Source organism: Odocoileus virginianus, unplaced genomic scaffold, assembly GCF_023699985.2.
Source record: "Odocoileus virginianus isolate 20LAN1187 ecotype Illinois unplaced genomic scaffold, Ovbor_1.2 Unplaced_Contig_18, whole genome shotgun sequence".
NCBI classification, from domain to species: Eukaryota; Metazoa; Chordata; class Mammalia; order Artiodactyla; family Cervidae; genus Odocoileus; species Odocoileus virginianus.
The window spans coordinates 1,540,066-1,565,770 of record NW_027224335.1 but is presented as its reverse complement, the minus strand read 5'-3'; the positions used below and the strand labels follow the sequence as shown (position 1 = coordinate 1,565,770).

General features: G+C 39.5%; 1 protein-coding gene across 1 annotated transcript in view; it reads right to left on the bottom strand.

Moving 5' to 3' along the window:
- The window catches only part of DGKK (diacylglycerol kinase kappa), a 170,504-nt gene that overhangs the window by 46,245 nt on the left and 98,554 nt on the right, over nt 1-25,705 (bottom strand). Inside the window, exons 9-12 of the mRNA XM_070464139.1 lie at nt 7,148-7,250; nt 1,910-2,093; nt 1,079-1,187; nt 174-313 (exon numbers count right to left, since the gene is read on the bottom strand). Of these exons, the coding sequence (XP_070320240.1) occupies nt 174-313; nt 1,079-1,187; nt 1,910-2,093; nt 7,148-7,250 (536 nt within the window). The remainder of the gene's footprint in view (nt 1-173; nt 314-1,078; nt 1,188-1,909; nt 2,094-7,147; nt 7,251-25,705) is intronic.

Below are 25,705 nucleotides of genomic sequence, written 5' to 3'. Positions count from 1 at the left end.
TGGTAGATCCTTTTTTCTTAATAAACAAGATCCCCCAAATTTCCCTGCACTGGAGCCAGAAAAGCAATGAGGCTCTGTGAAGGAGTTTAGAACATCCCTGATTGAGATAATATAACAGAGTAACTGGCAAGGGACTGGAAGAGCCACAATGACCTGATCTTTCAGCCACTCACCTGTCTAGAATCCTCACACCAGCTTGCTCTACTCTGTTGAGGATGTTCAGAGGTGACTTGTTTTTGTTCCAGAATGCACCCCAGCCGAGGACACGGGCCAGATCATTACCAGTTCCAAGAGGGATGACTGCCAGCTGACACTGCAAGAACAATACCAGGCACCCTTTTCAGACAATCCTACCAAGATCCACCCATAAAAGGACCCAGAGGGTACTTTTTGGGAAAGAATGTGGTCTCAAAGTCAGTGGCAATAAAGGACTTGTGATTTTAGGAAGTGTAATAGGAAGATGTTTGAAATTGAGTGAAATTTTCCCTAAGTGGTTGGGTCCCACTCTTGGCAATACAGAACTTTCTCAGTAAGTGGAAATGTTGCTGGAATATGCCAATATTTGTAGTTATGCTTCTAAAAGAGAAACATAGCCACAAATTTTTATCTAGGCTGGTCCAAGGAGATGAGGTGCCTCAGTGAGACAAAATTACTGCAGTCAGACGAGTAGGGGGCTACTTAGGGAGAGCGAGGTGAGGTAGAGGTAGAGGAACATTCTGCTACACTTGAGACTCAGCGAAGAAAATAAGTGGCCTCAGGAAGGGTAGGGAATGGGTGCTGAATGCTGCCTGATGCCACTTCTTTTTTGCTTGCTCTCCTCACCTTCAAATCTTCATCTTGGGGCTGGGGGAATAGAGCATTGCTCATTTTTTCTGCTAATTTCTTCTTTTCTCCTTCCTATTGATAGACCCCAAAATGGTATAGATTTAGATTGGGAATCTACCAGTCAGGTTGACTGTGACACCAGTGGGAAACATACATTCTATAGACAGAGTAAAGACGGGGACGTCATGGGATAAGCAGCTCCATACTCCTAGTCTCTCTAGCGATGGTTAAACCAAATGAGCTAGGGACTCACCTGTTCATGTAATCCAAAGGCATCAATCAGAGATAAGACCCAGTTAATGCTGCCATCTCCACCACAAACCACCACACGAAAGCGAGCAAAGTTCTTGAACATGCAGAGCCTGGAAAGAAGAAGGGAAAGGGCAGTCATTTCATGAACTGACAAGTTTTAAAACTTTCCTACAATGTGCCAGGAGCTAAGGACTGCTCCTTCTGCACTCTGCTATTAGGTTACCTGTCTCCTTTTCCTTAACCTCTATCTCTCTATGTACTTAAGATCATAGGAAATGCTCCCACAGGCAATCCTGGAGAGCAGGCCTTGCCTTGACCCACATTTTTGTTGGCTCAACCTTGTTCTGTAAGTTACTAGTGGCCTAGCCAAATCTACTTGCTGAGGCCTAGGAAGAATGTCTTGCACAGTTGCCAGTGGGTTCACAGAAACCAGGGCTGAACATCCAGATGGTCCCTAAATAATATAGCCCTCTAGTAGAGATATATCTACTTTGCCCCAGGAAAAAGAGTGAATGACAGGAAAGGTGTATAGTAATATCAGTTTTCCTCCTCCTCTGAAGTCAGGAGAGATAGTTTTGCCTTTCCCAACTGGAAAAGATGAAGCAAATCTGAGAGCAAGACATAGGCTTGAAAGGATTTCTGGAGAGGGCTAAAAGTCCTCTAGCCAGCCAACTCAAGATGTTCTGGAGTTGTGTTTGTGTCCTGTCTTGAGAAAATAGATATTTCCTGCCAAGGTACAAGAACTAATTCCAGGAAGTCTATCCTACTCTAGAATGTGTAGAGAGGGGAATCATTTCTATATGCCCAACTACATCCCTTACCCTATGCTTACCCGGCTTCAGGTCCACCCTTCGACAGGTCAAACACTTGAGATGGGTTAAGGTACTGCTTGAATTTCCGGAGGAAGACGATCCCTTGATGATCGCCGCTTTTGGAGTTGATGAAGATGAGAAGGGGGCATGAACAGGCTGAAGGCCAATCAAGATTCCAAAAGTCTGGAGATACTACTAATTGGCCTAATAATACACACAACAGAAAGAAAAGAAAAGAAAAAAAGAAAAGGGCCATTGAGATGACTTAACATCAAATTTTGCAGACTTTTAAAAACAGCTTTATTGAGATATAACATATACAAAGAACTGCATATATTTAATGTGTACAACTTAATGAGCTTAGACATACGTAAACACCCATGATACCATCACCACCATCAAGATAACAGGCATCTAATACCTCCCACAGCTTCCTTGTGCCTCTGAGACTGAAGAAAAGGAGGGAAGTCAGATGCAGCCCAAAGGGGCTTTCATTAAAAAAAAAAAAAGAAACAACCAGCTGGTCTTTGCCCAGCTGTTGCCAGGTAACCAATATTTCCTAAGTAACTACTACATACCAATCATCATGCTAGACACTTTTAGGGTTCTAGACCTTGCCCTCAAGCTGGGGAGACAGACATACACAAAAGTGTATTGTAACACAAAGAATAAAAAATTGGTACCACAACCAAAGATCAATAAAATGCCAAAGGGAAATTAAGGAAAGAGAAGACTGAGAACTTAGGAGAAGGATCAGCACACCTAATGAGTACTAGCTCAGTGAGTGATAGCTCAGTAGCTACACTGAGAAGATATAAGGTCAGGAAAGATAGGTAGGAAAGGCTGCCTTTCAGCCAGGAACTAATAACAGAAGATATCAACGTGGGGGGTGAAGCAGAGCGCTTTAATTGCTCCTCTAAGGCTCTGGTAGAGCAATCTAAGTTATCATATCAACTTTCAGGGGAAACAAGACTATAGGGAAATTGTCTGGACAAGACAGAAGCTTTTAATAATCCCCAATAGTAAAACTCCCCATAGAGAAATGGAGTTATAGCAGTCTAAATTGCCAAAGCCTGCCAGCTCATGCTGAGTCGTAGAGTCTGTTGGCAGGGAGACAGGCAGTGAGCAATGGCCTCATAGGAGATGCTAGACAAATTGTGAGCCCTCAAACCTCTGAGCTCATGGCTTTGCAGGGATTCCCCAGCAAAAATAAGTGCAAAGAGGAAGAAGGATGTGGGTTGCTCCTGAATGGTGTGGGCCAGTGGGAGAGAGGCAGGTTGAAATGTCCCATTTGTTGTAGCCTAGATAAAAAGGAGCCTGAAGGAAGACTATGACTCAAGCAGATTTTGTGGCTATTTTACCTGGAAAAGTCTAAAGCAAGCTTCCTCTATGGGCCAAGTTCTACTCACTGGCCAGTGGAACTTGAGGGCATCCTGAACCAGTTAGGCTGTCATGCACCAAATTTTCAGGGCTTGCCAGGGCTCATAACTACATGAAGAGTCTGATATGTCCCTTCAGTAGCATGGCCTGGAAGTAGTTATCCTCCTCAAACACGTTATCCCTTTTTAACACTTTTTTTTTTTACAAAAAATATGTTAAAATAATGGTAGTTAAGACATTCATTCATTCAACATATATGTATTGAGGGCATTCTTTGTGCTTGTCCTTGTTATGTTCTGATATATAATGATAGACAAGATAGAAACAATCTTTGCTCTTGTGGAACTTATATTCTAATATAAGGATATAGACCATAACAAATAAATATAGAAAATAATGCGATATGAAGAAAAATAAAGCAGGAAAAGGGGATGGAGACTGAAGGGGATGTTATTTTAGACAAGATGGTCAGGAATGGTTCCTCTGGGGAGATGACATTTGAGATTAGATTTGAATGAAGGGAGATAGTAAGCAAAGCAGATATCTGAGGGGAGAGTTTTTTAGGGGTCAGGGGGAAGATTAAGAAGCTACCCAGAGAAGGGATATGGCCTGGGATGTCTAGGGACAGTGAAGAGAAGAGCATGTCTACTGTGGAGTGAGGGAGAGAGGTGACAGGGACAAGATAAAATGACAATAAGATGTTAGATGAATCCTGTGAACAAGGTGACAAGATTACTACATGGATAGCAATGTGGGCTAGAATATAGCAATGTTAGGAAGATTCATAACCAAGTAAATAATCATGTCCACAAGGTTGCTTTTGAGTAGGCTAATGTTAATTGTAAGGGAATGTCCTGCATTATTCAGCAATTTTAACTAATTAAAATAAAAATATAGAAGGCCAACTTGTCAACTTTGAAGTATCTACAGCTGGAGGGAGAACCACTGGATGACAGAATCAAGATTGACAAATGACCTTAACAAGCAGTTGGGTCAAAGTCAAATAGCTGAAAAGGGGATAAATATGAAGCTTGGCCTTTAGGCCCAAGGGCATAAATTGCAGCAGAACAGGACAATAGGAACTTGGCTTGGCAGCATCAAAGTGTGGAAAGGGCTTAGGGGATTTACTTGACTTTAAGCTCCAGATGAGTCAACAGTCTGAAAGAGCCTTTCAAAAAAGAGCTCATGCTTCTTTGAGCTACATTAATATAATCACAGCACCCCAAACCAAGGAGCCAACAGTCACTCTCAAACTTGTTCAGTTCATACCACAAAAGGATGTTAAGGTTGGCTTCCTGTTCCCCTTCCTGTATTTTAAAATCCTCTTTTACAAATGTTAACTCCTCATTTAACCCTCATAAGGCATCCAAGTACAAATTTATTCCCTATTGGCAGAAAACAAATGGTACACAAGGCAAAGAGAGGTTAAGTAACTGGTCCAAAGTCACACAGTTAGTACATGATGGAGCGTGCTCCCAGGACTAGTAGTATCAGCATCATCTGGGGATGTGTTAGAAATGAAAATTCTTGTGCCCTACTCAGCTCTACTGAATCAAAAGCTGTGGGGCAAGGACTGGGGCCTAGAAATCTGTGCTTTAACAAGCCTTCCAGATGATTCTGATGCATTCTCAGATTTGACAAATACTGCATATGAATTTTGCCCCCATGTGAATCAGGGATTCTGTCTTAGTTATATCCTATTCTCTACATTGTTCATCACTGAGCCTTACACACACTTGGTATTCAGTAAATGTATTAATTAATTCATGCAACAAATCCTGACTGTGCATATGCCATGTATCCAGGTTTAAGTGCTAGTGGTACAAGAGCTCCCAGTCTGGAGTAGGAGACATTCATGTGATGAACTATAATGTAGTGTGGTAAGTGCTCTGAGCTATGTGTTCTGGGTTCATAGCAAAGAAAGTGATTTATTTGTCAAGAGAAATGGGGAGGGGAAATTACAGAAACCTTTAAACAAGAGATAAGAATTAACTTTGTTCTCACCCTCTAGGATGAGAGAAGAAACTTACCAAGTAGATTGGGTAGGAAAAAGGGGAAATTAGAAGACATTCTCAGAAATTAAGAGTTTGTTGACTGAATAAATAATGAATGAATAGATGAGTGCTACTCAACAATGGCACATGTTTCCTCAGGTGCCACCACTCTGGGATGCTGGAGAAGGGATTCCCTAGCTTGGCCAGAGGGGTTGGCCCAAATAATTTTTAATGATTTTATCATCTCCAAGATGGGTGGGACTTCCCAACAGGAGACCTATCCATTAAGGAGCATATCTGCCTAGACCAAGAAGCCAGAAAAAGTCAAGAAGATATGGAGGTTGTAAAAGATACTCCTAAGAAACCAAGTAATACATGCTAGAATGATGGGTTCTCAAGAGTGACATTCAGTTGGATCAAGACTGTAGATGACAAGGATGAAAGGCTAACTCATGGGGCATTAATATAAGTCACTACACAAAAAGAATGGCTTAGCATAGGTGCTTCTAAGCATAATATGACATTGGTGAAAAGCAAAAGGAAGCAGCAATGCTATTAGTTGACCATCTATAACAGGAATAAGAAATTATATAGGATGGGAAAAAACAAACTAAAAAACTCTAACTTCCACCAGGCCAGGAAACACAGAACCTGTTGGGCCAATTACAAAGAAGAGGTGGCAGCCCCTTAACACTTATTTGAGAGTGATTTATTAGATGCTGAAGTGGCTATCCTTCCTGAAAGACATCTTCCCCAGGTCCCTGTAGTGGTGAGCAGTCTCAGGACTTCAGATTCAGGACTTCATTGACTTTCACTAGGAGCCTGAGTACACTTGGCTGACTAGTTTGCTACTTTTCCTGTTCTATCAACCCTATCTTTCCCGTAGTCCCTTTTTTCTCCTAGCCAATCAAGTATCTATTATGTACCAAGGCATCAGTCTCATGACCTCTCTAGTCACCTATCTTGTAGGTGAATCTATGTGGATAAATATTTGAATAGATCTGAGATTATTATATGCATGCATCCCTGAGTGAGGGATACGTGCCTGAGCATGTAATCATGGGGACATATAAGTATGCTTGCCTGCAGAAAACTGTGTGAGTGGCTCATTCCATGTACCAGTGTCTGTCTGTATTTGTGTTAGGGTTAGGAAAGAAACTGGAAAAGACTAGAGCAGCTCACATATATGTATGTGCACATATGCTATGTCTAGTTCTAAACTGTTGTAATGATTACAGGAATCCTTCCCCCTTCTGTTCTCTAAGGAAACTATATACTCTTCTTTCTTTTCCTTTCTCTGCTCCCAGCTAATGTTGGGTTTTCCTTGGCAATGAAGTAGGCAGCAAGCAAACAAAATTATTTCATGGATTATCTAGTGTCTGGAAATCATGAAAAAGCTGAAATGATTTCTGATCATTTGGAAACAATTGTGACAGAGGCTACAAAGAACATCCCCACATACAGATACATCAACATTCACCATCCCAAAGGTCTAAAGAAAATCATGAGCTGTCTCTACACATAGGGGCTTCCCTGCTGGCTCAGCAGTAAAGAATCTGCCTGCAATGCAGGAGACACAGGAGATGCAGGTTTGATTCCTGGGTCAGGAAGATCCTCCTGGAGGAGGAAATGGCAACCCACTCCAGTATTTTGCTGGAAAATCCCATGGACAGAGGAGCCTAGCAGCTATGGTCCATGGGGTCGCAAAGAGTAGGACACACTGAGCAACTGAGCACACAGGCGTGCTCTACACATTTGCACACTTGTACTTTCAGAAATGCTTGACTGGTTGACCAGAATAATTTAATTGCAGTCATTTCCCCCAGGCATTGCACCTTCCCTCCCTCCCCAGTGTATTTCTGAGATTAATGTTTAGCTACTCACCATCACCTTTGGGGTCGCTCAGGGCAGTGGGAGGAATGACTGATGATCGATGACTTCCAAACCAGCATTCCTTGGAAAACCGTCTCCTGCAGTCGTCATGCACCTGGAACGACAGGAGAAGAAAGAAAAAAAAAATACATGAGTGGGGTGAGAAAAGGATAACATAGAGCATCATTTTGTCTCAACTCCAAAATTTAAGTGCTCAGTACTCAAAACTCCCTTTTTGAGATTTGGTGCCATACACATACTCCTGACTCAATGTCTTTCTCCATTTTGAGTCTGCATCATCCCTGAATGTGGTTTCTGAACCCTGTTCCTTTCAAAGATGCCTTTCAGAAGATACTATTATAGGCACTGAGTAGATGCCAGTCTTAGGGCACATTTTAGTGGCCTACAGAATGGGGAGTTTATTTGCAGTATAAGAGTGCTAATCCTGATAAAATGTTATTATACTTCAAACCTTACAACAGTGATGTGTGTTAGGGAAGACATTATTAAATTTGTTTTAGAAATAAGAAAACCAAAGCTCAGAGAGGAAAAGGATTTTGCTCAAGGTCAAACAACTGGAAGGTAAAAAACCTAAGACTCGGCTACCTTCCCCACTAATGGCATACTTCCCAGATTTCTGATATCTTCAAGCATCACTTCCTGAAAAATTACACAGTTACTAGATGACATGAACCTGGCCTAATTAGGCAAAAGTAATTTTAAAAGGTCCAGAGGACAACCAGAGTTGTCTTATTTTTTAATGACAATATAACTGAAATAAACATTATATTAATTTCAGGTATACAACATAACGACCTGATATCTGTATACATTGTGAAATTGTCACCAGAGTAAGTCTAGTTAAATCAATCATTATACATAGTTACATTTTTTTCCTTGTGATGAAAACTTAAGATTTACTTAACTTTAAAATTTTTATTTTATACTGGGATATAACTGATTAACAATGTTGTGTTAGTTTCAGGTATACAGTGAAGTGATTCAGTTATACATATACATGTATCTATTCTTTTTCAAATTCTTTTCTCATTTAGATTATTATAGAATATTGATCAGAGTTCCCTGTGCTGTTCAGTATGTCACTGATGGTTACTAGATTTACTTTCTTAAGGAACCCTAACATATTACTAAAGGAATCCATCAAAACACAAGAAACCAAGAGGAGAACTACAGAGGAAACCAACAGAGAACTACAAAAACAACCAGAAAACAGTGAACAAAATAGAAGTAAGTAAATACCTATCAATAATCACTTTAAATTTAAATGGACAAATTCTCCAATCAGAAGAAATAGAGGGCTGAATGGATACCAAAACAGGGCACATATATGTTGCCGACAAGAAACTCACTTTGGATCTAAAGGCACACACAGACTGAAAGTGCAAATGGATATTAAAAGAAAGCCATAGTAGCAATACTTATATCCAACAAAACAGACTTTAACACAAAGACTGTAACAAAACAAGGAAGGGCATTAAATTATGATAAAGGGGTCAATTCAACAAGAATATATAACATTTGTAAACATTTATTCACTCAACAGAGGAGCACCTAAATATGTAAAGCAAATATTAACAGAAATAACTGAAGAAAGAGACAGAAATACAAGAATTTTAGAGGACTTTAATATCCCAGTTACATCAATGGATACATCAGCCAACAGGTAGTTAATAAAGAAACACTGGTCTTAACAAATTAGATTACCTTAACACATGAGATGAGATTACCTTAATAGATATACATGGAACATTCCATAAAAAAGCAGCAGAATATATATTCTTTTCAAGTGTACATAGAACATTCTCCAGATACATCACATGCTAAGCCATAAAACAAAGTCACATTAAATATAAGAAGATTCAAATCATGGTAAACATCTTTTCTGAAAACACCACTATGAAACTAGAAATCAACTACATGAGAAAATAAAAACTGGAAGAAACACAAACATAAGGACACTAAACAACATGCTGCTAAATAACCAATAGGTCAATAAAAAAATCAAAAATACCTTGAGACAAATGAAAATGGAAACACACCTCTAAAATCTATGTTGTTGTATTCAGTGTTAAGTCGTGTCCAAATCTTTGCAACCCCATGGTCTGTAGCACGCCAGGCTCCCCTGTCCTCCACTGTCTCCTGGAGTTTGCTCAAATTCATGTTCATTGAGTTGGTGATGCTATCTAACCATCTCATCCTCTGCTACCCTCTTCTCCTCCCTGGCCTTCAATCTTTCCCAGCATCAGGGTCTTTTCCAGTGAGTCAGCTCTTTCGCATCAGGTGGCTGAAGTATTGAAGCTTCAGCTTCAGCATCAGTCTTTCTAATGAATATTCAGGGTTGATTTCCTTTAGGAAGGAAACAGCAACCCACTTCAGTATTCTTGCCTGGGAAATCCCATGGACAGAGGAGCATGGCAGGCTATAGTTCATGGGACTGCAAAGAGTCGGACACAACTGAGCGGTTAACACACTGACTGGTTGATCTCCTTGCAGTCCAAGGGACTCTCAAGAGTCTTCTCCAGCACCATAGTTTGAAAGCATCAATTCTTTGGCACTCAGCCTTCTTTATGGTTCAACTCTCACATCCATACATGACTACTGGAAAAACCATAGCTTTGACTATATGGACCTTTGTCAGCAAAGTGATGTCTCTGCTTTTTAATACACCGTCCAGGTTTGCCATAACTTTCCTTCCAAGGAGCAAGCCTTGTTTTAATTTCATGACTGCAGTCACCATCTGCAGTGATTTTGGAGCCCAAGAAAATAAAATCTGTCACTGCTTCCACTTTTCCCCCTTCTATTTGCCATGAAGTGATGGCACCAGATGCCATGATCTTAGTTTTTTTAATGCTGAGTTTCAAGCCAGCTTTTTCACTCTCCCTTTTCACCCTCATCAAGAGACTCTTTAGTTCCTCTTCACTTTCTGCCATTAGAGTGGTATCATCTGCATATCTGAGGTTGTTGATATTTCTCCTGGCAATCTTGATTCCAGCTTGTGATTCATCCAGCCCAGCATTTTGCATGATATACTCTGCATATAAGTTAAATAAGCAGGATGACAATATACAGCCTTATCATACTCCTTTCCCAATTTTGAACCAGTCAGTTATTCTAAGTCCGGTTCTAACTGGTTTTTTTCCTTCTTTTTTGATCTGCATACAGATTTCTCAGGAGGCAGGTAAGGTGGTCTGGTATTCCCATCTGTTTAAGAATTTTCCACAGTTTGTTGTGATCCACACAGTCAAAGACTTTAGTGTAGTCAATGAAGCAGAAGTAGATGTTTTTCTGGAACTCCTTTGCTTTCTCTATGATCCAATGAATGTTGACAATTTGATCTCTGATTCCTCTGCCTCTTCAAAACCCTGCTTGTACATTTAGAAGTTCTTGGTTCACGTACTGCTGAAGCCTAGCTTGAAGGATTTTGAGCATAATCTTGCTGGCATGTGAAATGAGCACAGTGTAGGGTAGCTTGAGCACTCTTTTGCATGTCCAAAAATCTATGGGTCACAGCAAAAGCAGCCCTAGGAGGGAACTTTATAATGATACAGGTGTACTCCAAGAAACAGAAATCTCAAATATCCATTTAAAGGAACTATAAAAAGAAGAATAAGCAAAGCCCAAACTTAGGAGAAGGAAGAAAATAATAGACCATAGAGGAAATAAATGAAATAGTGTCTAAAAAATACAAAGGATCATTGAAAGTAAGAGTTGGTTCTTTAAAGAGACAAGCAAAATCAAGAAACTTATATTTAGTTGGCTGATCAAGAAAAAAAAAGGAGCACCAAAAAAAAAAAAAGAGAGAATCAGAAATTAAAAAGGAAAAATTACAACTTTACACAACAGAAATACAAAGGATTATAAGAGAATACTATGAACAATTATATGCCAACAAATTCGACAACCTAGAATAAATGGAAAAACTTCTAGATCATATAATCGCCCAATACAGAATCATGAAGAAACAGAAAATCTGAATAGACTCAACTCATTACTAGTAATGAAATTGAATCAGTAATCAAAAACTCCCCCATAGAAAAATCAAGGTCCAGATGGCTTCATGATGAATTCTACCAAATATTTTAAGAAGAGTTAATAGCTATCACTTAAAAAAAAAATGACAAAGGAATACTTCCAAACTCGTTCTATAGGGCCACCATTATCCTGATACCAAAACCAGACAAAAACACTACAAGAAAGAAAATTACAGGCCAATATCTTTGATAAATATAGATGCAAAAATCCTCAACCTAACCATAGCAATGGGGTACAAAAAAGAAATAAAAGCATCAAAATAAGAAAAGCAAAAGTAAAAGTCACTATTTTCAGATGACAGAACACTGTATAGAGAAGACACCAAAGACTGCACCAAAAATGTAGTAAAGCTAATGAATTAATAAATTTGCAGATACAAAATTAATATACAGAGACCTGTTGCATTTCTATACACTAATGATGAACTATCAGAAAGAGAAATGAAGAAAAGAATCCCATTTATAATTGCATCAAAAATAATAAAATACCTAGGAATAAATTTAACCAAGGAAGTAAAAAGACTCGTAACCTCAAAACAATCAGAAAATGATTAAAGAAACTGAGGATGACACACCAAAATATGGAAAAATACACCACAGGCATGAACTGGATGACTCAATATTGTTAAAATGTCCATACTCCCCAAAGTAATCAACAGATTAAATGCAATCCCTATCAAAATATCAATGGCATTTTCACAGAACAAGAAAAAAAAAACAGTTCTTAAAACACAAAAGACTCCTAATAGCCAAAGCAATCTTGACAGAACAAAACTAGAGCTGTTACACTTCCATACCACGAAGCTATAGAATTCATAGCAGTATGGAACTGGCACAAAAACAAGACACACGGATCAAGGGAACAAAGCAGAGAGTCCAGAAATAAATCCACACTCATATGATCAGCTAACCTATGACAAAAGAGACAATAAGAATATAAATGGAAAAAAAGACAGCCTCTTCAATAAAACTGGACAGCTGTATTGAAAAGAATGAAACTGGACCACTTTCTTACAGATATATGAAAATAAAATAAAATGGAGTAAAGGCTTAAATGTAAGACTTGAAACCATAAAACACCTAGAAGAAAACATAAACAGTGAGCTCTTTGAGATATTTTTTTGTATATGTATCCTCAGGGAAGGCAACAAAAGCAAAAACAAACAAATGGAACTATATGAAACAAAGACTTTTGCACAGTGAAGGAAAATACCAACCAAATGAAAAGACAGCCTCCTGACTGGGCAAAGATATTTGCAAATGATATACCCAGAAAAAGGTTGATATGGAAAATATATCGGGAACACATACGACTCAATACAAGAAAAAAAAAAAAAAACCTGGTTAATAAATGGTCAGAGGACCTGAACAGACATTTGCCAATGCAGACATACAGATAGCCACAGGCACATGGAAAGATGCTCAACATCCTTAATCATCAGAGAAATGCAAATCAAGATGACAATAAGATATCGCCTCACAAGTTTCTGATGACTGTTGTCAAAAAGATAAGAAACAACAACTGATGGTGAGGATGTGGAGAAAAAGTTCACTTGTGCAATGTTGGTGGGAGTGTAAATTGATGCAGCCACTATGGAAAAAATTATGGGGATTCCTCAAAATAACTAAAATTGAACTACCATGCAATCCATTAATTCCACTTCTAGGTATTTATCCAAAGAAATAAAAACACTAACTCAAAAAGATATACATACCCCTATGTTCACTGAATACTATTTAAAATAACAAAGATATGGAACCATTATAAGTGTCCATCCATAGGTGAATGGATAAAGAACATGTGATAAATATACACACACACACACACACACACAATGTATATATATACAGGAGGGGCAGTCATGAGAAGATACCCCTCATCCAAGGTAAGGAGCAGCGGCTGCGCTTTGCTGGAGCAGCCATGAAGAGATACCCCACGTCCAAGGTAAGAGAAACCCAAGTAAGACAGTAGGTGTTGCAAGAGGGCATCAGAGGGCAGACACACTGAAACCATAATCACAGAAAACTAGCCAATCTGATCACAGGACCACAGACTCAGTGAAACTAAGCCATGCCGTGTGGCACCACCCAAGATGGTTGGGTCATGGTGGAGAGGTCTGACAGAATGTGGTCCACTGGAGAAGGGAATGGCAAACCACTTCACTATTCTTATCTTGAGAACCCTATGAACAGTATGAAAAGGCAAAATGATAGGACCCTGAAAGAGAAACTCCCCATGTCAGTAGGTGCCCAATATGCTACTGGAGATCAGTGGAGAAATAACTCCAGAAAGAATGAAAGGATGGAGCCAAAGCATGAACTCCTTATTGCCAAATTCAGACTTAAATTGAAGAAAGTAGGAAAAACCACTAGACCATTCAGGTATGACCTAAATCAAATCCCTTATGATTATACAGTGGAAGTGAGAAATAGATTTAAGGGACTAAATCTGATAGACAGAGAGCCTGATGAACTATGGACAGAGGTTCATGACATTGTACAGGAGACAGGGATCAAGACCATCCCCATGGAAAAGAAATGCAAAAAGGCAAAATGGTTGTCTGAGAAGGCCTTACAAATAGCTGTGAAAAGAAAAGTGAAAAGCAAAGGAAAAAAGGAAAGATATTCCCATTTGAATGCAGAGTTCCAAAGAATAGCCAGGAGAGATAAGAAAGCCTTCCTCAGTGATTAATGCAAAGAAATAGAGGAAAACAATAGAATGGGAAAGACTAGAGATCTTTCAAGAAAATTAGAGATACCAAGGGAACATTTCATGCAAAGATGGGCTCAATAAAGGACAGAAACGGTATGGACCTAACAGAAGGAGAAGATATTAAGAAGAGGTGGCAAGAATACACAGAAGAACTGTACAAAAAAGATCTTCATGACCCAGATAGTCACAATGGTGTGATCACTCACCTAGAGCCAGACATCCTGGAATGTGAAGTCAGGTGGGCCTTAGAAAGCATCACTATGAACAAAGCTAGTGGAGGTGATGGAATTCCAGTTGAGCAAATCCTGAAAGATTATGCTGTGAAAGTGCTGCATGAAATATGTCAGCAAATTTGGAAAACTCAGCAGTGGCCACAGGACTGGAAAAGGTCAGTTTTCATTCCAATCCCAAAGAAAGGCAATGCCAAAGAATGCTCAAACTACCACATAATTGCACTCATCTCACATGCTAGTAAAGTAATGCTCAAAATTCTCCAAGCCAGGCTTCAGCAATACGTGAACTGTGAACTTCCAGATGTTCAAGCTGGTTTTAGAAAAGGCAGAGGAACCAGAGATCAAATTGCCAACATCCGCTGGATCATCGAAAAAGCAAGAGAGTTCCAGAAAAACATCTATTTCTGCTTTATTGACTATGCCAAAGCCTTTGACTGTGTGGATCACAATAAACCATGGAAAATTCTGAAAGAGATGGGAATACCAGACCACCTGACCTGCCTCTTGAGAAACCTGTATGCAGGTCAGGAAGCAACAGTTAGAACTGGACATGGAACAACAGACTGGTTCCAAATAGGAAAAGGAGTATGTCAAGGCTGTATATTGTCACCCTGCTTATTTAACTTGTATGCAGAGTACATCATGAGAAACACTGGGCTGGAAGAAGCACAAGCTGGAATCAAGATTGCCAGGAGAAATATCAATAACCTCAGATATGCAGATGAAACCACTGTTATGGCAGAAAGTGAAGAGTACTTAAAGAGCCTCTTGATGAAAGTGAAAGAGGAGAGTGAAAAAGTTGGCTTAAAGCTCAACATTCAGAAAACTAAGATCATGGCATCCAGTCCCATCACTTCATGGCAAATAGATGGGGAAACAGTGGAAACAGTGTCAGACTTTATTTTTTGGGGGGCTCCAAAATCACTGCAGATGGTGATTGCAGCCATGAAATTAAAAGACGCTTACTCCTTGGAAGGAAAATTATGACCAACCTAGATAGCATATTAAAAAGCAGAGACATTACTTTGTCAACAAAGGTCCGTCTAGTCAAGGCTATGGTTTTTCCAGTGGTCATGTATGGATGTAAGAGTTGGACTGTGAAGAAAGCTGAGCACCGAAAAATTGATGCTTTTGAACTGTGGTGTTGGAGAAGACTCTTGAGAGTCCCTTGGACTGCAAGGAGATCCAACCAGTCCATCCTAAAGGAAATCAGTCCTGGGTGTTCATTGGAAGGACTGATGCTGAAGCTGAAACTCCAGTACTTTGGCCACCTCATGGGAAGAGTTGACTCATTGGAAAAGACCCTGATGCTGGGAGGGATTGGGGGCAGGAGGAGAAGGGGACGACAGAGGATGAGATGGCTGGATGGCATCACCGACTCGATGGACATGAGTTTGAGTAAACTCTGGGAGTTGGTGATGGACAGGGAGGCCTGGCGTGCTGCGATTCATGGGGTTGCAAAGTCGGACACGACTGAGCAACTGAACTGACTAACTAACTGACTGCTCCTTGGAAGAAAACCTATGACAAACCCAGACAACATATTGAGAAACAGACATCACTTTGCTGACAAAGGACCATATAGTCAAATCTATGGTTGTTCCTGTAGTCATGTATGGATGTAACAGTTGGACCATAAAGAAGGATGAGCACTGAAGAACTGATGCTTTTGAATTGAGGTGTTGTAGAAGACTCTTGAGAGATCAAACCAAGTCAGTCCTAAAGTAAATCAACCCTGAATATTCATTGGAAGGATTGATGCTGAAGCTGAAGCTCCAATACTTTGGCCACCTGATGCAAAGAGCTGACTCACTGGAAAAGACCCTGATGCTGGGAAAGATTGAAGGCAAAAGGAGAAGGGGGTGGCAGAGGATGAGATTAGATAGCATCACTGACTCAATGGACATGAATTTGAGCAAACTCTGGGAGATAGTGGAAGACAGAGGAGCCTGGTGTGCTGTAGTTCATGGGGTCACAAAGAGTTGAACACAACTTAGAGACTAAACAACCACAACATCAATATATATATATATATAATTATTAGATATACATACAAAGATCCTGATGCTGGGAAAGATAGAAGCAGGAGGAGAAGGGAATGACAGAGCATGATGAGATGCTTGGATGGCATCACCAACTCAATGGACCTGAATTTGAGCAAGCTCCGGAAATGGTGAAGGACAGGGAAACCTGGCATGCTTCAGTCCATGGGGTCACAAATAGTTGGACATGACTGAGTGACTGAACAACAACCATACATACAAAAAAGAGAAAAGAATCTAAACATAACACTAAAGAAAGTGAAAGTGAAGTCGCTCAGTTGTGTCTGTCTCTTTTGCCACCCTGTGGACTACCAGGTTTCTCTGTCCATGGGATTTTCCAGGCAAGAGTACCGCGGTGGGTTGCTATTTCCTTCTCTGGGGATATCCCAGATCCAAGGATTGAACTCAGGTCTCCTGTATGCAGGCAGACGCTTTACCCTCTGAGCCATCAAACATAACACTAAAGGTAGCCTTCATATCACAAAGGAAGAGAGGAAAAGAAGAAAGGAACAAAAAGAAATACAAAAATAATGAACAAAATAGCAATAAGCACATACTTATCAGTAGTCACTTTAAATATAAATGAACTAAATGCTCCAAACAGAGTATGTAGAGTAGCTGAAGGGATTAATAAAAGAAAACATATATATGCACCTACAAGAAATTCACTGTGGGAGAAGGCGAGGGTGGGATGTTTCAAGAGAACAGCATTGAAACATGTATATTATCTAGGGTGAAACAGATCACCAGCCCAGGTTGGATGCATGAGACAAGTGCTCAGGCCTGGTGCACTGGGAAGAACCAGAGGGATCGGGCGGAGAGGGAGGTGGGAGGGGGGATCGGGATGGGGAACACATGTAAATCCATGGCTGATTCATGTCAATGTATGACAAAACCCACTACAATATTGTAAAGTAATTAGCCTCCAACTAATAAAAATAAATGGGAAAAAAAAAAGAAAGGCAAACAACAACAACAACAACAACAAAGACTCTAACAAAGACAAAGGAAGATGTTACAAAATGACATAGGGATCAAACCAAGAAGAACATATAACAATTGAAAACATATATACACCCAACACAAGAGCAAATAACTATATGAAGCAAATACTGGCAGACATAAAGGGAGAAATTTACAGTAACACAATAATAGGTTTTTAACAACCCACATATCAATAAACCGATCATTGATATAGAAAATCAATAAGGAAATATTGTCCTTAATACATAAGACAAACTGTTCTTTATATATATATTCCATTCAAAAGCAGCAGAAAATAAATTATTTTTGACTATACATGGAAAATTATCCAGAATAGATCACATGTTAGGCTGAAGAAAACATCTCAATAAATTTTAAGAAAATTGAAATTATATCAAACAACTCTTCTGACCACAATACTATGAAACTATATACTACAAGGGAAAAAAAAAAAAAAAACTGGAGGAGGGCAATCCCAAGATGGCAGAGGAATAGGATGGGAAACCACTTTCTCCCCCACAAATTCATCAAAAGATCATTTGAATGTTGAGCAACTTCCACAAAACAACTTCTGAACACTGGTGGAGGACACCAGGCACCCAGAAAGGCAGCCCAATCTCTTCAAAAGGAGGTAGGACAAAATATAAAAGACAAAAACAGAGACAAAAGATTTAGGGATGGAGACCCTCCCTGGGGAGAGAGTCGTGAAGGAGAAGTTTCCACACAGTAGGAAACCCTCTCACAGGCATGTCTGTGGGGAGTTTTGGAATCTCAGAAGGCAACATAACTGGGAGGGGAAAAAAAAATCCACAGAATATGCGCCTAACCACAACTGCCAGTGGAGAAGTGGCCCAGACGCTCATGTCCTCCAGCAGCAAGTGGGCGTTGGGCAGGGGGACGTGGGCTGCATCATTGGTCCTTAGGGTAAGGGCTGGGCCTGAATGCCCTGAGGACAATCTGAAGGAGCTAGTGTGAGATAACAACCCAAATCCTCGGAACACCAGTGACAAAAAAAAAAAAAAAAAAGACTTTTCCTGAAAAAGGCTCTAAAGCCTCACAGTGACCCCTGGCACGAGCACAGAACAAAGGATTGACCGAATATCAAAGGAGAGCAAGCTGGCTGCCACATAGGGCCCTCCCTCCCGGGAGGCAGAGAGGCAGCCCTGCGACAGCCAGAGCCAAAAGGCAAGGGGCTGCTGCAATCTCGGCCCCAGAGACCGCATCTTCCACCAAACTGTGAGCAGGCTCCCAGTTGCTAACCACATCTTCCTGGGATCCTGGAAGGTTGACATCTGCCAGGAGTGTCACAGCCTGAGATCAGCTCCCCAGAGGAGACACACGGCACACCTGGGACTGTGCTCTCACAGCACACCCAGGAAACCGAGTGTCTGGGACCAGGGAGGTGAATAAGATGCACGGCTCACCTGGGTCAGTGCGTTCAACAAGCTCCTGGTCGTCTGAGCTGCTCAGGCCTGGGAAGGGCACAAAAACGCACAGCCAAACTGGGTCTGTGGCCCCTGCTGAGCACTGAGAACCCGAATGGCTTAAACCTGGGAAGTGCACAAAACGCAGGGCCCACTTGGGACAGTGCTCTTGCAGAACACCCTGGAGCCTGAGCAGTGTGGACCCAGTAAGTACACGCTGCCTTGGGCTGCAGCAAGCCCAGTGTGGTCCATCCACTTTGAGCACCCCACACACACCAGTGGTTTGTTTGCAGTGTCCCTCCCTCCCCACAACACAACAGAACCAGTGAGCCTAAGTAAGTGGCCACCTTTGCCACCTTGTGTCAGGGCAGAAATTAGATGCTGAAGAGACTTGCAAACAGAGGAAGCCAAAATAAACAAAGAAGGGGGAACCACTCTGGAAGTGACAGGTGCAACAGATTAAAACCCTGCATTTAATACTGAGACTGTGCATTTGAGGGGCACCTATAGACCTTGAGAACAAGTACAAGCCAGAACAAGGGACTATCTGACACTGAACTGACCCCACACTGCCCACAACAGCTCCAGAGAAATTCCTAGATACATTTTTACTATTATCACTTTTTAATTTTTTTTAAAAAATTTTTAGTTCTTTATTACTCCTTTAACTTTCATTTTTATAGCCTACTATTACCTTTCAAAAAAAACCCTATTTTTTTAAAACAAATTCCATATATATTTAAAAAAATTTTGTGATTGATTTTGTTTTGTATTTTTTATATTGTATTTTTGAGAGTCTAACCTCTATTCTAGGTTTTTAATCTTTGCTTTTTGATATTTGTTATCAATTTTGTACCTTTAAGAATCTAATCTTCAGTATCCATTTTCACTTAGGGATTTGATTACTGGCTTGATTGCTCTCTCCCCTTTTGACTCTCCCTTTTCTCCTCCAGGTCACCTCTATCTCCTTCCTCCCTCTTCTCTTCTCTACATAACTCTGTGAATCTCTCTGGGTGTTCCAGGCTGTGGAGAGCACTTAGGGATTTGATTACTGGCTAGATTGCTCTCTCCCCTTTTGACTCCCCCTTTTCTCCTCCTGGTCACCTCTATCTCCCTCCTCCCTCTTCTCTTCTCTATATAACTCTGTGAATCTCTCTGGGTGCTCCTGGCTGTGGAGAATCATTTCACCAATAACCTAGGGGTTTTATCATCTATGCTGTATGGATGGAAAAGTATTGAGGCTACTGTAAGAGAAGGACCAAAACCCAGAGGCAGCAGGCTTAACTCCAAAACTGTGAAATATCAGCGAACTCCTGACTCTAGGAAACATTAATAGACAAGAGCTCACCCAAAACTCTCCATATCTACACTGAAACCAAGCTCCACCCAAGAGCCAAAAAGTTCCAGTGCAAGACACACCATGCTAATTCTCCAGCAAAACAGGAACACAACCCTGAACATTAAAAGATGGGCTGCCCAAAGCCATGCCAAACCCATAGACACCCCAAAACTCACTATTGGACACTTCATTGCATTCCAGAGAGAAGAGATCCAGCTCCACCCACCAGAACACAGACACAAGCTCCCCCAACCAGGAAACCTTGACAAGCCACTAGTCCAACCCCACCCACAGGGAGCAGACTCCACAATTAAGAGGAACCATGAACTTCCAGCCTGCAGAAAGGGCACCCCAAACACAGCAATCTAAACAAAATGAAAAGGCAGAGAAATATTCAGCAGGTGAAGAACATGATAAAAATCCCACCAAAGCAAACAAAAGAGGAGGAGACAGGGAGTCTACCTGAAAAAGAATTCAGAATAGTGATAGTAAAGATGATCCAAAATATTGAAAACAAAATGGAGTTACAGATAAATAGACTAGAGACAAGGATGAGAAGATGCAAGAAATGTTTAAGAAGGACCTAGAAGAAATAAAGAAGAATCAATCAATAATTAATAATGCAACAACACTCTGGAGGGAACCAACAGTAGACTACCTGAGGCAGAAGAGAGGATAAGTGAGGTGAAAGATAGAATGGTGGGAAAATCTCATATAAACAATCTATAATTTTATACCTAAAGGAACTAGAGAAAGAAGAACAAATATAACCCAAAGTTAACAGAAGGGAGTAAATGATAAAGATTTCTTTTCTAAGAAATAAATGAAATAGAGACTAAAAAATGGAAAAGATCAATGACACTAAGAGCTAGTTCTTTAAAACATAAAATTGATAAACATTTAGTCAGAATCATAAAAAAGAAGAGAGAGGATTCAAGTAAACAAAATCAGAAATGAAAAAGGAGAATTTACAACTGATACCACAGATATACAAAGGATCATAAGAGATTTCTATGAAAAAGTATATGATAATAAAAAGGACAATGTAGAAGAAATAGACAAATTCCTAGAAATATACAATCTCCCAAGACTGAACCAAGAAGAAATAGAAACTATTATTAGACCAATTACTAGTAATGAAACTGAACCAGTAATAAAACACCACTCTCAAGAAACAAAAGTCCAGGACCAGATGGCTTCACAAGTGAATTCTACCAAACATTTAGATGAGTTAACACCTATATTCTCAAAGTATTAAAAAAATTGAAGAGGGAACACTTCCAAATTCATTCTATGAAGCCACCATTACCTAAACCAGACAAAACACTACAAAAAAGAAAGTCAAAGGCTAACATTTTTGATGAATATAGATGCAAAAATCCTCAACGAAATATTAGCAAAACAAATGTTACAATACATAAAAAGGATCATACATGATGATAAAGCTGGACTCATTCTAGAGCCACAAGGGTGGTTCAACATACACAAATCAATCAATGTGATACATCACATTAACAAAATGAAAGAAAAAAGCACTTGATAATCTCAATAAATGCATGAAAAGCATCTGACAAAATTCAAAATAAAAATTCTCATCAAAGTGGATATAATAAAGATGTGTTTGTTTACAACAAACTCATGGAAAACATAATACTCAGTGGAGAAAAGCTGAAAACCCTCCTGCCAAATTGAGAAATAAGACAAAGATGCCAACTCTCACTGCTTCTGTTTTACATATTATTAGAAGTCTTGGATATAGCCATGAGGCAAGCAAAACAAACAAAAATTGTCCAAATTGGAATGGAAGGAATAAAACTGTCATTATCTGCAGATGACATGCTACTCTATATACAGAATACTAAAGTTTATATGTAAAACTACTAGAACTAATAAATGATTTCAGAAAGGGACTAGGATACAAGTTTAATACACAGAAATCGTTTGTATTTCTATACACTAATAATGAAATATCAGAAAAAGAAAGTTTAAAAAATCTCATTTGAAGTAGCATTTAAAAAACTCTAGGAATAGAGGTAACCAAGGAGGTGAAAGACTCATAGTATGAAAACTATAAAATTTTGATATAAGTGATTAAATATTACTCAAAGAAATGGAAAGATATTCCATGCTCTTGGATGGAAGAATTAATATTGCTAAAATGGCCATACTACCCAAAGCAATATACAGATTTAATGCAATCCCTATCAAATTACCCATGACATTTTTCACAGAACTAGAACAAATAATCCTAAAATTCATAGGAAACCACAAAAGACCCAGAATTGCCAAAAAAATCTTGACAAAGAAGTAGAAAGCTGGAAGAATCACACTCCCTAACTTCAGACCTTCAGACTTTGTAGTAATACAAAGCAACAGTAATGAAAACATTATAGTATTGGCACTAAAACAGACACATGGATCAATGGGACAGAACAGAGAGCCCAGAAATAAACCCACACACATATGGCCCATAACAAAGGAGGCAAGATTATACAATAGAGAAAAGAGAGTCTCTTCAGTAAGTGGTACTGGGAAAACTGGACATCTAGATTAAAAAAAAATAGGTGGTTTCCCTTAAACCACATACAAAAATAAACTCAAAATGGTTAAAGACCTAAATGTTAAGACATAATACTTCTAGAAGAGAACAGGGGCAAAACATTCTTTGACATAACTCATAGCAATATTTTCTTAGATCAGTTTCCCAAGGCAAAAGAAATAATTGGAAAATATTTAAAAATAGGACATAATCAAACTTAAAAGCTTTTGCACAGCAAAGAAAACCATCAACAAAATGAAAAGACAACCTATGGAATGAGAGAAAATATTTGCAATGTGACCAAGAATCAGTTAATATCCAAAATATACAAACAACCCATACAACTCAATATTGGAAAAACAAACAACCCAATCAAAAAATGTGCAGAAGACTTAAAAAGACATTTTTCTAAAGAGGAAATACAGTTGGCCAACAAAAAGATCTCAATATCACTAATTATTAGGGAAATGCAATAGGGAAAAAACTATAATGAGGTATCTCTTCATAGCACTCAGAATGGTTATCATCAAAAGGTATATAAATAATAGATGCTGGAGAGGATTTATAGAAAAGGGAACCCTCCTACACTGTTTGTGGGAACGTAAATTTGTGTAATCACTGTGGAAAACAGTATGGTGTTTTCATAAAAAACTAAACCATACGATCCAGCATTTCTACTCCTTGGTATGTATCTGGAAAAAATGAAAACTCTAATTTGAAAAGATACATGCACTCAATGTTCTTAGCAGCACTATTTACAATAGCCAAGATGTGGAAGCAACCTAAGTGCCCATCAAAAGATGACTGGTTTAAGAAACTATGAAACGTATACACAATGGAATATTACTCAGTCATAAAAGGAATGAAATCTTTCCATTTGCAGCAAAGTGCATGGACCTAGACAATATTATGACTCGTGAAATAAGTCAGACAGAGAAAGACAAATACTATGGACGACAGAGGATGAGATGGTTAGATGGCATCACCGACTCAATGGACATGAGTTTGGGTAAACTCCGGGAGTTGGTGATGGACAGGGAGGCCTGGCGTGCTGTGGTTCATGGGGTTGCAAAGAGTTGGACACGACTGAGCGACCAAACTGACTGATATGATATTATTCTTATGTGGAATCTAAAAAATATTACAAATAAATTTGAGAAATAGACTCACAGAGAAAGAAAAAAGCTTGGGTTTTCAAATGGGAGAGGAAGTAGAGGAGGGACAAATTAGGACTATGGGATTAACAGATACAAACTACTATACATAAAATAGATAAGCAACAAGGATTTACTATATAGGGAAAATAGAGTATATAGTATATATACTGCATGGGGGAGCATAAACAATATCTTGTAAAAATCCATAATGGAATATAATCTGCAAAATATTGAATACTGTACACATGAAGTTAGCATAATTTTATAAATCAATTATACTTTCATTAAAAATGAACAAAAGATTATAAAGAGTGTAGATGAGGATAGGAAGAAATAGAAACACTTAGAATGGAATATTAATTATCCATAAAAAGGAACGAAGTATTACATTCATTCTTGTTGCTGTTGTTTTGTTTACTAGCCTTTTATTTTTTATTTGAGTAGAGTTGTTTTACAATGTTGTATTAGTTTCTACTGCACAGCCAAGTAGATCAACTTTCAGTTCAGTCACTCAGTTGTGTTCAGTCCTTTGTGTCCCCATGGACTGCAGCACGCCAGGCTTCCCTGTGGATCACCAACTGCCAGAGCTCGCTCAAACTCACGTCCATAGTCAGTGATGTCATCCAACCATCTCATCATCTGTCGTCCCCTTCTCCTCCTGCCTTCAATCTTTTCCAGCATCAGAGTCTTTTCTAATGAGTCAGTTCTTCGCATCAGGTGGCCAAAGTATTGGAGTTTCAGCTTCAGCATCAGTCCCATTCCAATGAATATTCAGGACTGATTTCCTTTAGGATGGACTGGTTGGATCTCCTTGCAGTCCAAGGGACTCTCAAGAGTCTTCTCCAGCACCACAGTTCAAAAGCATCAATTCTTCAGCACTCAGCTTTCTTTATGGTCCAACTCTCACATCCATACATGACTACTGGAAAAACCATAGCTTTGACTAGACGGACCTTTGTTGGCAAAGTAATGTCTCTGCTTTTTAATATGCTGTCTAGGTTTGTCATTGCTTTTCTTCCAAGGAGCAAGTGTCTTTTAATTTCATGGCTGCAGTCACTGTCTGCAGTGATTTTGGAGCCCAAGAAAATAAAGTCTCTCACTGTTTCCATTGTTTCCCCATCTATTTGCCATGAAGTGATGGGACCAGATGACATGATCTTAGTTTTTTTTTTTTTTAATGTTGAGCTTTAAGCCAGCTTTTTCACTCTCCTCTTTCACTTTCATCAAGAAGCTCTTTAGTTCCTCTTTGCCATGAAGGGTGGTGTCATCTGCATATCTGAGGTTACTGGTATTTCTCCTGGCAGTTTTGATTCCAGCTTGTGCTTCAATCAGACTCACATTTTGCATGATGTACTCTGCATATAAGTTAAATAAGCAGGGTGACAATATATAGCCTTGATGTACTCCTTTCCCAATTTGGAACCAGTTCATTGTTCTATGTCCAGTTCTAACTGTTACTTCTTGACCTGCATACAGATTTCTCAGGAGGCAGGTAAGGTGTCTGTTATTCCTATCCTTTGAAGAATTTTCCATGGTTTGTTGTGATCCATGAAGTCAAAGGCATTAGCGTAGTCAATAAAGCAGAAATAGATGTTTTCCTGGAATTCTCTGGCTTTTACTATGATGCAACGGATGTTGGCAATTTGATCTCTGGTTCCTCTGCCTTTTTTTTCATTTATTTTTATTAGTTGGAGGCTAATTACAATATTGTAGTGGTTTTTGTCATACATTGACATGAATCAGCCATGGATTTACATGTGTATTCCCCATCCCGATCCCCCCTCCCACCTCCCTCTCTACCCGATCCCTCTGGGTCTTCCCAGTGCACCAGGCCCGAGCACTTGTCTCATGCATCCAACCTGGGCTGGTGATCTGTTTCACCATAGATAATATACATGTTTTGATGCTGTTCTCTCAGATCATCCCACCCTCGCCTTCTCCCACAGAGTCCAAAATTCTGTTCTGTACATCTGTGTCTTTTTCTGTTTTGCATATAGGGTAATCCATTAAAAAGAATTCATTTGAATCAGTTCTAATGAGATGGATGAAACTGGAGCCCATTATACAGAGTGAAGTAAGCCAGAAAG